An 11,866-nucleotide genomic window follows, 5' to 3' on the forward strand; every position below is an offset into this window, starting at 1 on the left:
ACTTCAGATGGTGATCTGTCCTATAAGCAACATATCCCATGGGTAAGCCAATTTTCTGGGCAAGGTGTCAATTAAATGAATCTCAGCAGCAAGAATTGTGTCAGCATTCTCAGAGTGTGTCAGTATCTGGAGTTCTGCTCGTTTGCTTTGCTTTGCAAATTTACAATGAGAATTTTCAATTTCTTCACAGCACATTGGTTTTGTCATGTTTGCGTTTGTGGAAGTATATTGTGTATCACTTGTGCTCACCCTTATGCCACCAGACATATCTGAGAATATTGAGAAAGAATTGTCTTTGGCAACAGGTCCTGAGTTAATTGTCAGAGAATGAATTTGAAAATAATGGTAGCTTGCAAGTTAAGCACCAAGACAACTTTTGCTCCTGCGTTTTGTGAGTTTTTTGAAATACTACAGCATTCTATATGGTACCATTTGTCACAGTGATCACAACACTGAGCAGGTTGATCTTCCTTCACAAATGGCACTCATCCTGATCATGCATTTCACCAGTATCGCTTTTCCTTATTAGGTAAGTTTTGTAGATTTTTGTACTGGTCTGTTGAGATGTTGGCACACTTGATGTGAAACCAGCACCTAAAATCCTCACAGATGAAAGACTGCCCTTAGCCTCAGCTTTGTGGTTCTCAGCCTCAGCTTTGTGCGAGCTGCTCCAATGGCATTTCACTGGCCCTGGGTTCAACTGGCTATAACAGGCAATGACCTCTCCTTTACAAAGATGGCCACCCGATAGTCCCCGTTTGTGGTCCCCGTTTGCCAAGATGGTCGCACCGGGCTCCCACTTGGGTGGAAGTCCTTCCTTAACCACGATGGCCATCCTGCAGCGCCATTTCAGGGGCCCTTCCTTTACCAAGATGGCCACCCTGCGGCTCCGCTCCAATCACCATCCGGCACACCGCTGTCACATGATTCCTCGACATCGCGCGCGGACCCGCTGGTGAGTCTGCGTGCGTGAAGTGTGGGCTCGCGGAGGGAGAATGGAGGCGAGAGGTGGCCGTCAGGTAATGTCCGCCCGGGTCTGATGTGTGTGAACCCTCAGCTTGGGTGCTGCTGGTGTGTGGATGGTCAGGGAGGCGCTTCCTCTTTTGATACCTGCACCGGCTCCCCCACTCCGCCCCTCTCTCACAGAGGCAGGCAGGCCTTGCCCGGCTGGCTCTCCCCAGCACACCCCGCAGAGGCTGGAATGAAAGAGTCTTGTCCAGCATCTGATTTTTTTTTTGTTTTTATTCCAATTCAATCAAGTCCAATTCAGAGTCTCAACAAGTTGAGACATATTGTCACGTGTTAGTATACAGTGAAAAGTATTGTTTTGCGCTATACAGGCAAAGCATACCGTTCATAGAGAAGGAAAGGAGAGGGTGCAGAATGTAGTGTTAAAGTCATAGCTAGGGTGTAGAAAAAGATCGGCTTAATATAAGGTTGGTCCATTCAAAAGTCTGATGGCAGCAGGGAAGAAGTGGCTCTTGAGTCGGTTGTTAGTAACCTCAGACTTTTGTATCTTTTTCCTGATGGAAGATGGTGGAAGAGAGTATGTCTGGGGTGCTTTCAACATGAACCTATCTTTCAGGGTGTTTAAAATGGTAATAGGGTTACAAAGGGGAAAGCTTTTTCCTGTGGTGGAAGATCCCAGAACATGGAGACACAATGTTCAAGCTAGAGCCAGGCCACTCAGCAGTGAATTCCAGGAACAATCTTTCATACTGAGGGCTCTTTCTGCTCAATAACCCATGAGAAAGGTGCAGCTGCTGGGTTAATTTTTAAGATGATTTCATATTAATTAGTGTGGGTGTCAAGGGGCATAAAAGCAAGGTGAAAAAGAGAAAATCAAGGAGTAGCATGATGGCACAGTACTGCCTCAAAGTGCCAGGGACCTGATTCAATTCTGGCCTTGGGTGACTGTGTGGAGTCTGCACATTCTCTCCGTGTCTGCATGGGTTTCCTCACAGCACCAGCATGCTTAATAGTAACCATTCCTTCCCATTAAGCAGTTCATTCTTCCTGCCTTCACCCCTAATCATCTTCCAAGCTGAGTCTATAATTTATTTCATTGTTGTTTTCTGTCTTTGAATTTCCACACCTTTTTCTCCTGTAAGGAATTATAATACCTGGTTCTCAATCTAATTGCCCCTTTCTCCCTTAAATTTCAATATCTTTGTCAAGACCTGGCAGCTCTTTTCAAGATGTGGAGATGCCGGCGTTGGACTGGGGTAAACACAGTAAGAAGTTTAACAACACCAGGTTAAAGTCCAACAGGTTTATTTGGTAGCAAAAGCCACACAAGCTTTCGGAGCTCTTAGCCCCTTCTTCAGGTGAGTGGGAATTCTGTTCACAAACAGAGCTTATAAAGACACAGACTCAATTTACATGAATAATGGTTGGAATGCGAATACTTACAACTAATCACTTGATTAGTTGTAAGTATTCGCATTCCAACCATTATTCATGTAAATTGAGTCTGTGTCTTTATAAGCTCTGTTTGTGAACAGAATTCCCACTCACCTGAAGAAGGGGCTAAGAGCTCCGAAAGCTTGTGTGGCTTTTGCTACCAAATAAACCTGTTGGACTTTAACCTGGTGTTGTTAAACTTCTTACTGAGCTCTTTTCAAACCATATCTCAGTTTTTCTCTCTTGCTCTTATATGCTTCTTGGTTCTCTTACAGTAGGTTACAGTCTTCAGATCAGTATTCCCTGTTTAAAGCTTGATCTTGTCTAATTACTCAGCAGCAAAGTTATATGCTACCAGAGCATGGGGCCCTGACAACCCATGAACTTCAATTCCAGCGGAAATGCAAGGATTAGGCTGCCAGCATTGCAACCCCTGAGTTTACAATGGTCATTCTGGGAGAGCTGAATATCACAGACTGGGGGTGTGCAAGTCACTGCATCCTGGGTGCTTCTGCATGCGCTTGCTGTAAGGGCAGCATGGTGACACAGTGGTTAGCACTGCTGCCGCACAGCGCCAGGGTCCCGGGTTTGATTCCCAGCTTGGGTCACTGTCTGTGTGGAGTTTGCACTTTTTCCCTGTGTTTGCATGGGTTTCCTCCGGGTGCTCCGGTTTCCTCCTGCAATCCAAAGATGTGCGGGTTAGGTAGATTGGCCATGCTAAATTGCCCCTTATTGTCAGGGGGATGAGCTAGGGTAAGGGCAGGGAGTTATGGGGATAGGACCTGGGTGGGATTGTGGTCGGTGCAGACTCGATGGGCTGCACTGTAGGGATTCTATGATTTTATTGGCTGTTGTCAGGAAATTACTGGAGTTTTATACTTCTGAATAGGGTGACCTTGAAAATGTTTAGTTAATGAGAATGAACCAACATATATTTGTAAAGATAGGCTTTTTCCTTGGTGGAAGATCCCAGAACATGGAGACACAATGTTCAAGCTAGAGCCGTTCTGTGCACCATAGCTTAAAATATATTGACCTTGGGTAGGGTTGGAATGTAGATTTACTGCAATGATACCTGAACTCCAATGGTGAAATTATAAGGAGGGATTACACATACCAGGATTGTATTCCCCGGAATTGATTTGATTTTGATTTATTATTGTCACATGTATTGGTATACTGTGAAAAGTATTATTTCTTGCACGCTATACAGACCAAGCATACTGTTCATAGACAAGGAAATGAGGGAGTGCAGAATGTAGTGTTACATTCATAGCTAGGGTGTAGAGAAAGATCAATTTAATACGAGGTAGGTCCATTCAAAAGTCTTTGATGGCCGCAGGGAAGAAGCTGTTCTTGAGTTGGTTGATATGTGTCCTCAGACTTTTGTGTATTTTCCAGATGGAAGAGAGTATGTCCGGGGTGCGTGGGGTCCTTGATTACGCTGGCTGCTTTGCCAAGGCAGCGGTACGTGTAGACAGTGTCAATTGAGAAGGTTAAGGTGTGATTTGGTCAAATTTTTCAAAATGTTAAGGGGAACAACTGCTGCAAATAGAGATAAACTATTTCCACTGGGCATAGTTGTAAAAACCTTTCACTGAAATTAGGAAGCACCTTATCACGAAAAAGGTTGTAGAAGTAAAAAAGTAAAAGTTTATTAGTCACATCATAGAAACCCTACAGTACAGAAAGAGGCCATTCGGCCCATCGAGTCTGCACCGACCACAATCCCACCCAGGCCCTACCCCCATATCCCTACATATTTTACCCACTAATCCCTCTAACCTACGCATCCCAGGACACTAAGGGGCAATTTTAGCATGGCCAATCAACCTAACCCGCACATCTTTGGACTGTGGGAGGAAACCGGAGCACCCGGCGGAAACCCACGCAGACACGAGGAGAATGTGCAAACTCCACACAGACAGTGATCCAAGCCGGGAATCAAACCCAGGTCCCTGGAGCTGTGAAGCAGCAGTGCTAACCACTGTGCTACCGTGCCACATGCAAGGCTTACATTAACACTGCAGTGAAGTTACTGTGAAATTTCCCTAGTTGTCACACTTCGGCACCTGTTCGGGTTAGTGCACCTAACCAGCATGTCTTTCAGACTGGGAAGAAACCGGACCCATGCAGACACGGGGAGAATGTGCAAACTCCACACAGACAGTGACCCAAGCCGGGAATCGAACTCGGGACCCTGGCACTGAGAGGCAGCAGTGCTAACCACTGTGCCACCATGCTGTCCATAAACTTGGAACTTTCTTCCACAATTACAATTGACACTAGATCAATTGTAAATTTTAACTATGAGAATAGTAAGTTTTTTTTATGTACAGAGGTAACATGTTTAAGAGATGTGGGTCAAAAGTGGATAATTAGAATTAAGTTGCAGATCAGTCATGATCTCATTGAAAGGTAGAACAGGCTCGAGGGATTAAACGGCTTACTCCTGTTCCTACGATTAGGGGAGTGAGAATAAAAATAGCGACTGTTTCTTGTGAAAGTGCGCAATTTTTTATAAAGAAAATTTATTTCAACACTACTTTTTAATAACTGCCTTGCTTCAGCATATTCCTGTTGCATGTCATGTATTTTGTTCTGATATGTTAACATCATTTAACATCCATATTATGACTGATATTGTCAACAATGTGGCATAGTCGTACCACAAGAACTTAAGACTTAGAAACAGTCCCCTAATTCTAGTCTTCCCACAAGAGGAAACGCCCTCTGGGTATCCACCCTATTAAATCCCCTCAGGATCTTATTTCAGTTGGATCACCTAATTCTTCTAAACTCCAGTGGATACATGTCCGCCCTATTCAACCTTTCTTCATAAAATAAGCCCTTCATTCCAGGAATGAGTCGAGTGAATTTTCCCTGAACTGCTTAAAGCAATTGTATCCTTTTTCAAACAGAATGATCGACACTATGCCGCACTACAGGTGTGATCTCATCAGGGCAGTTCTGTACATTTTATCTCCGATTTCTGTTATCCAAAGAGTTAACATATTAAAGGATATGGAGCAAAGGTGGCTAAATTCAATTAGGTCACAAATCAGTCATGATCTCTTTGAAAGGCAAAAGAGGCCTATATGCAACAAGTACTGCAGATGCTGGAAATCTGTGATAACAGATTTCTTTCACAAATTCTGGAAATACTCAGTAGGTCAGGCAGCATCTGTGGAAAGAAACAGTTAACATTTCAGATCAAAATTACCTTTCATGCGAGGAAAGTTGATCTCGACCTGAAACGTTAACTCTGTATCTACAGCAGCTCGGACAGAACAGGCATCTTCAAATCTAGCTAATCTGCAGGAAATTGTGATGAACAATGTAAGAATGATGCTGTTAAAGGTTTGAGAACAGAATATCTATCTGTAGGTGAATAGTACTTGGGGGAACTGAAAGCAATAGAAAGTTGTATAAAGCTGGGGAAGGAAGGACGCCGTAGTCAATGCATATTCTACCATGTATGTTCCTTACCAAAGCAAATTTTGAGTTGGTTCTAACAGTTCTTATACAACAGTGGAGGGAAACCTGCAGCCCCCGGGGACCGCATGCAGACCATCAGGGTTCTGAATGCAGCCCATGAGACATTTTGTTGACTGTTGCCCACATGCAGAGTTATCACATTCCACTGGTTTCCTTCCGTGTAGCTTTTTTCTACCAAAATAGCTGAAGTGATACACAGTTAAAGCAAGAGCATTTGAGGTGAGGTGTCCAATCAAGCATAAATATTTAATTTGTTTTTACTTTTTTTTAGCTGATGACAGTTCTATTAATATATGAATGATGAAGCCTTTTCCAAAACTTGTCATCAAATATTTGATGTGTATTAAATGTATTCAATTTTATTCAAGGATCATGGTTAGTAATGGCCCAATTTCAATCTTGCAAGTCAGAGAAGATGGAGGGCCACTGATGCGACCCACTCACTAGCCTAAGTTGCCCATCATTGATATACAAAATGAATTCTTTAAGAATGAGTATGACACGATCTACTGAGCTGCAACAGCTTTAGATTTGTTACAAACTAGCCATTAGTATTGTTCCAATAGCCCTCTGATTTTATATTGCAAAATCATTATCCATACCTGGACTTAGCTAAGGGCCATGAATGCATTTCTTTTTCTATAAATTTTGGAACTTTTGTTCTTTTGAAGATGTTTTTTCCTTTTAACTGCGAGCAGGATTCCTTATATCTTCAAATTGAATTTTAAAGTCAACACCAACTGAAAAGAGCATTCTCTGTTGCATTGTTTTTCAAATCTTATTGGTTGAAGGACATCTTTTTAAATTGATTAGTTTCCCCAATCCCATCCCATCCCCTCCCCCCAGGGCCGAATTATACTGCGGTATGCTCATAATGTGAAAATGCTATATTAATTGATATCAGTGAAATAGGTGTGCTTTTGTGTAGTATCTTTTAGAATTTGTCTCCCCCCCCCCCCCCCCCCCCCCCCCAAACCCCCCTTTCAAAACCTGGAACTAATTGCTAACTGTACCGTTCTTGATTCCAATGCAGGAGAGGTTGTTACGGCACTAATCAACAGAAATGCAGTGCATGCTGTTTTTCATAAACCATAGATTCCTAACTACCAAAATGAACAGTATAAAGATAGATATGAATCTGCTCTGAGTAGCGTTCAGGGCCACTCACTTTTTTTTAGTTTTGTCTTCTACACGAACCCAAAAAAATCTACTCACATTACAATAAGACTAAACCAATTTTGCTTCTAGTATCAAAAAGTTACAGAGGCAGCTTGTTACTCCCGTATGTTGCCTGATAATGAGTTGAGAAATGCTTTGTCTATGCTCAAAGTCAGCACAGCTAGATTTGATCCTTGGTTTCTGTTGAAAATCAGGTCAGCTGTGAAGTTGACTGCATGTGCTCAGTAAAACAAAAGAAAGCAGCATTGCAAATGTAATTCTCCATGATGGTGTTGCCTGGTTTGAGTGTTTCCAACATTTTCCAAAGATGTGCGGGTTAGGTTGATTGGCCATGCTAAATTGATCCTTAGTGTCCTGAGATGCGTAGGTTAGCGGGATTAGCGGGTAAATGTGTAGGGATATGGGGGTAGGGCTTGGGTGGGATTGTGGTCGGTGCAGACTCGATGGGCCAGATGGCCTCTTTCTGCACTGTAGGGTTTCTATGATTCTATTCTGTTTTTATTACATACATAGAGATAATATATTGCAACCAAAATTTCAATTTATATCAAAGGCTGCCACATTCTGTACAAAGCATTTTATTGTGAGACATCCTCCTTTAGGGCTTTAATAATTTCTTCTTGCATGCATTTATTTTTGTGAAATAATTGGATAGTTGACATGCATCCACTCATTTAACTTTAGAGATTTTTCTTTTTCTTCAATATTTGGTTCAAACCAACATGGTAAAACTGTAACGCTTCCTCATTCATACGTTTTGTAGATTGGACATTCAATGGATATACTATCTTATGCAGAATCTTGCTAAAATGTTCGACAAATAGAATCTCATAAATACTGCCTCCACACAGCGAGTGGTTTGGCAGCTAAAGTACTTTTGACATTTAAATAAAAATTTTAGCTTCCCAAGCTAAAGGTTGTTAGTGTCTAGATTGGTTGTTTGAGCATTAGTTTAGCTCAGTTGGCTAGGCAGCTGGTTAGTGATGTAGAGCGATGCCAACAATATGGATTCTTTCCGATATCGGCTGAGGTCATTCATGAAAGCTGTCTTCTCAACGTTGCCCCTCCCTGAGATGTGGTGATCCTCAGGTTAAAATCACCACCAGTCAGCTCTCCCCCTCAAAGGGGGAGAGCCTATGATCAGCTGAGACTATGGCAACTTTACCTTTATACCTGTTGAACTGTGAACACAGCATAAGTGATTGTCTTTAGGAGAGAAGGAGAAACGTTGGAGTAGGAAAAAAGGATGCAAATAATTGTTTGTATTTTCTTTTTAGCAGGGTGATGGGATGAGGCAAACATCGGACATTTGGTACAATCATAAAATGTACTCAAGGTTTTGGCAGCATTATCAGCTAGCTATGGGATGGCTACAGAAACATAGACGGGCTTATCGCAAGGCAGTCGAATCACTTGAATATTCTCCCTGGTATAACGCAGAACCAGCCGCAACTCGCTTTGCTGACTGGCATAATGGATCACCATGCTACTCTTCAGGATATCCTTGGCAAAATGAGAACAGCCAAAGCAGACAATGGCAATGCTGGCACAGCTCAGAGGTTGAAGTGGAAGATTTGAACAGTGAAGCTGATTTGAATGCTGACGAAGGAGGGGAAACAGACTCCGATAGTGAAATAGAATGTGATATCAGCAATGTGGAAATAACAGAAGAATTGCGCCAGTACTTCAAACAGACAGAAAAGCATAAAGAGGAGTTAAGTAAGTGTCAGTGATTGTGTAGAATTTTCTTCTTGGAATATATTTCTATGACCTGGATATGTGTCACTGCTGCATCCTTTCTACGCTTCTCCCTATTCTTGTGGCCATCTGTACCCCTTGCAAAGATTCTCCCTGCCTTCTCTGTGTGATTCAGATCACCAGTCACAAAACTTATGAAGTGATGGTCAGAAAGTTATCACATTTCCAATCTGGCAGAGTGGGTTGATGCTTAGTATGTAGCACCAATTAATCCATTTTGCAAAATATTTCTCATCTCCCACATGAAAGCAGAGATCCAGTAAGGATTTGCACTTTTTTTCCCCCTAATTTTAAGTATTTGTTTAATCAGTCCAGATTTCACTGAACTATTACTATCAGGACAAGGAAGTCCTTTTCACAGATACCAGACGGTGCAGTTCTTGGGCAGGGGAACAAACCACATCTCACATGAGGGGGTTAGCTTATGAGGAGAGATTGAGTAGACTAGGCCTATACTCATTGGAGTTTAGAAGGTTGAGGGAAGATCTTATAGAGACATATAAGATAATGAAGGGGTTAGACAGGGTAGAAGCGGTGAGGTTATTTCCACTTACAATGGAAACAAGAACTAGGATGCATAGCCTCAAAATACGGGTGAGTCAATTTAGAACAGAGTTGAGGAAGAACTTCTTCTCCCAGAGGGTAGTGAATCTTTGGAATTCTCTGCCCAATGAAGCAGTAGAGGCTACCTTGTTAAATGTGTTTAAGTCACAGATAGATAGATTTTTAACCATTAAGGGAATTAAGGGTTGTGGGGAGCGGGCAGGTAAGTGGAACTGAACCCACTATCAGATCAGCCATGATCTTATTGAATGGCGGAGCAGGCTTGAGGGGCCAGATGGCCTACTCCTGCTCCTATTTCTTATGTTCTTATGTTCTCTTCTTTCCAGAGAATTCCAAAAATTCACTACCCTCTGGGAGAAGAAGTTCTTCCTCAACTCTGTTCTAAATTGACTCACCCGTATTTTGAGGCTATGCATCCTAGTTCTTGTTTCCATTGTAAGTGGAAATAACCTCGCTGCTTCTACCCTGTCTAGCCCCTTCATTATCTTATATGTCTCTATAAGATCTTCCCTCAACCTTCTAAACTCCAATGAGTATAGGCCTAGTCTACTCAATCTCTCCTCATAAGCTCACCCCCTCATGTGAGATGTGGTTTGTTCCCCTGCCCAAGAACTGCACCGTCTGATATCTGTGAAAAGGACTTCCTTGTCCTGATAGTAATAGTTCAGTGAAATCTGGACTGATTAAACAAATACTTAAAATTCTTTCCTTTTCTTTCCTCCCCCTCCTTTTATTCTGGTTGAACAATAACTTGTTATTTTCCAGAAAGCCAGATGGTAAAGGATAGAACTGGAGCCAAATTTACACAGGGGGAGAGCCCCTAACTCAACTGCCACAGTCTTGGTCTTATCTATAGAGGCTTAAGTGAATCCCTGATTAATAACCACCACCGATATATAATTTAAAACAATTAATATGTAATTAACGGATTCCCTTCTCGCTCCAAAAATGATAGTTGAATTGCTATGTGCAATGAAAATTGCAAAACAATTTTTTTTTAAACTTCCAGATTCTGTACGAAGTATTACCTTGTGAGATACCCTCCTTCAGGGCTGTAACAATGTCTTCTTTCATGCATTTCCTTTTGTAAAGCAATCAAGAAAGTTGATGACTTGCATCCACCCATTTAATTTAAGAGATTTCCTTTCTCTCCAGCATTTGTTTCAAATCAGCAAGGTCAAACTGTAACTTTTTTCGCTCTCACTTTTTGAAGAGTGGACATTATCCCACAATTAGAGATTATCTACATAAACTGAATGAGTATACTATCTTCAGTATTCCCCTTGTACAGAATCTGACTGAAAATATTTGATAAATAGAATCACTTATCCACTGCTCCCACAAGAGCAAATGTTTCAGCAACTGAAGTAAGTTTAGCAATTATTTTTGGTATCTCTGCCACTAAAGGCAGTTGGAGATAATGTTTTCCACTGTTTGTCTATGAACAATATAACTCAACTAAAGTAGGGGTTTCATTTAAGCTTGGTACACATAGTATATGGCCAAAGGATGAACAAATTAGTTTTTGGTTATTACGTATCTGGATCCAGAAATATTTAAAATAATCTATTAACATTGGGAGATATGGCAAAATTACTTTTTTAATATTGTGGGTTGTTTTATTTAGAATATTGTCGACTGTTTTAGAATGCTGTCAATTGTCTCAGCTACTGTGGTGGAATTCGTTGCAATTGTAAAAATTGGAGCAGAGTTTTCAGGACAATTTGTTAGTTGTGGATTGACCTGAAGCCTCCTTAGTAAGATGGAAGCTCTTAATAAAAAAGATTTCTTATTTTTTTAGCTTTGTAATTGTAGTGCATCAACCAGAGAGAGAAATTTCTCATGGAAAAGCTACATAATCATCATAACTTTGAACTAACATTGTGGCAGAGGTATGCATTCCACTGAATGGCCTCTTCACTTGTTTTCTTAGTTTCCCAAAATAAAGCTTAATGTTCCCCATTTTCACCCATAAAAGAAAAATTATGAAACCAGCTACACTAGAAAAGTTATCAGGAGATCGTCCACCCCATTGTCAAATTCATGATTCCCCAAAGCCTAAAGAACACAACAGCGATAGAGTTACAAAGTTGAAACAAGAACCAAGCACAACAAATGTCAGGAAATTTACCTTGGAGAAGTATTGCTAAAAATGATTAGTTTCATGTTCAGGTGGCATAAGAATTGGAACCTAAGCACATATTTATCCAGATTTAATTATCTATAGGATGTTTCATTGCAGTACATAACTCCAACATAACAAAACTCACATATGGTCTGTTCTAAGTGCACAATCATTTCAACTTAGCAATTGCTCTGTATGTTCTTCAGATAGAGCATCATTTTCTGTGATGATCTATTGTCTGGGATGGGAGCAGCACTTTCTAAATAGACTTGTTGATTCAAAAGTTATTCCAGTTCCACTCTGCTTAACACTTAAACCAATATAATTAAAAGTCCCATG

At 41.2% G+C, this 11,866-nt stretch overlaps 1 protein-coding gene across 1 annotated transcript in view; it reads left to right on the plus strand.

The window, feature by feature from the left end:
• The first annotated feature begins 936 nt into the window (after positions 1–936).
• The window catches only part of gemin8 (gem (nuclear organelle) associated protein 8), a 30,827-nt gene continuing 19,897 nt past the window's right edge, over positions 937–11,866 (plus strand). The window contains exons 1-2 of the mRNA XM_078232408.1: positions 937–1,019; positions 8,358–8,799. Coding sequence (XP_078088534.1) covers positions 996–1,019; positions 8,358–8,799 — 466 coding nt within the window. The 5' untranslated portion in view covers positions 937–995. The remainder of the gene's footprint in view (positions 1,020–8,357; positions 8,800–11,866) is intronic.

The sequence above is a fragment of the Mustelus asterias genome, chromosome 17 (genome assembly GCF_964213995.1).
Source record: "Mustelus asterias chromosome 17, sMusAst1.hap1.1, whole genome shotgun sequence".
Lineage (NCBI taxonomy): Eukaryota > Metazoa > Chordata > Chondrichthyes > Carcharhiniformes > Triakidae > Mustelus > Mustelus asterias.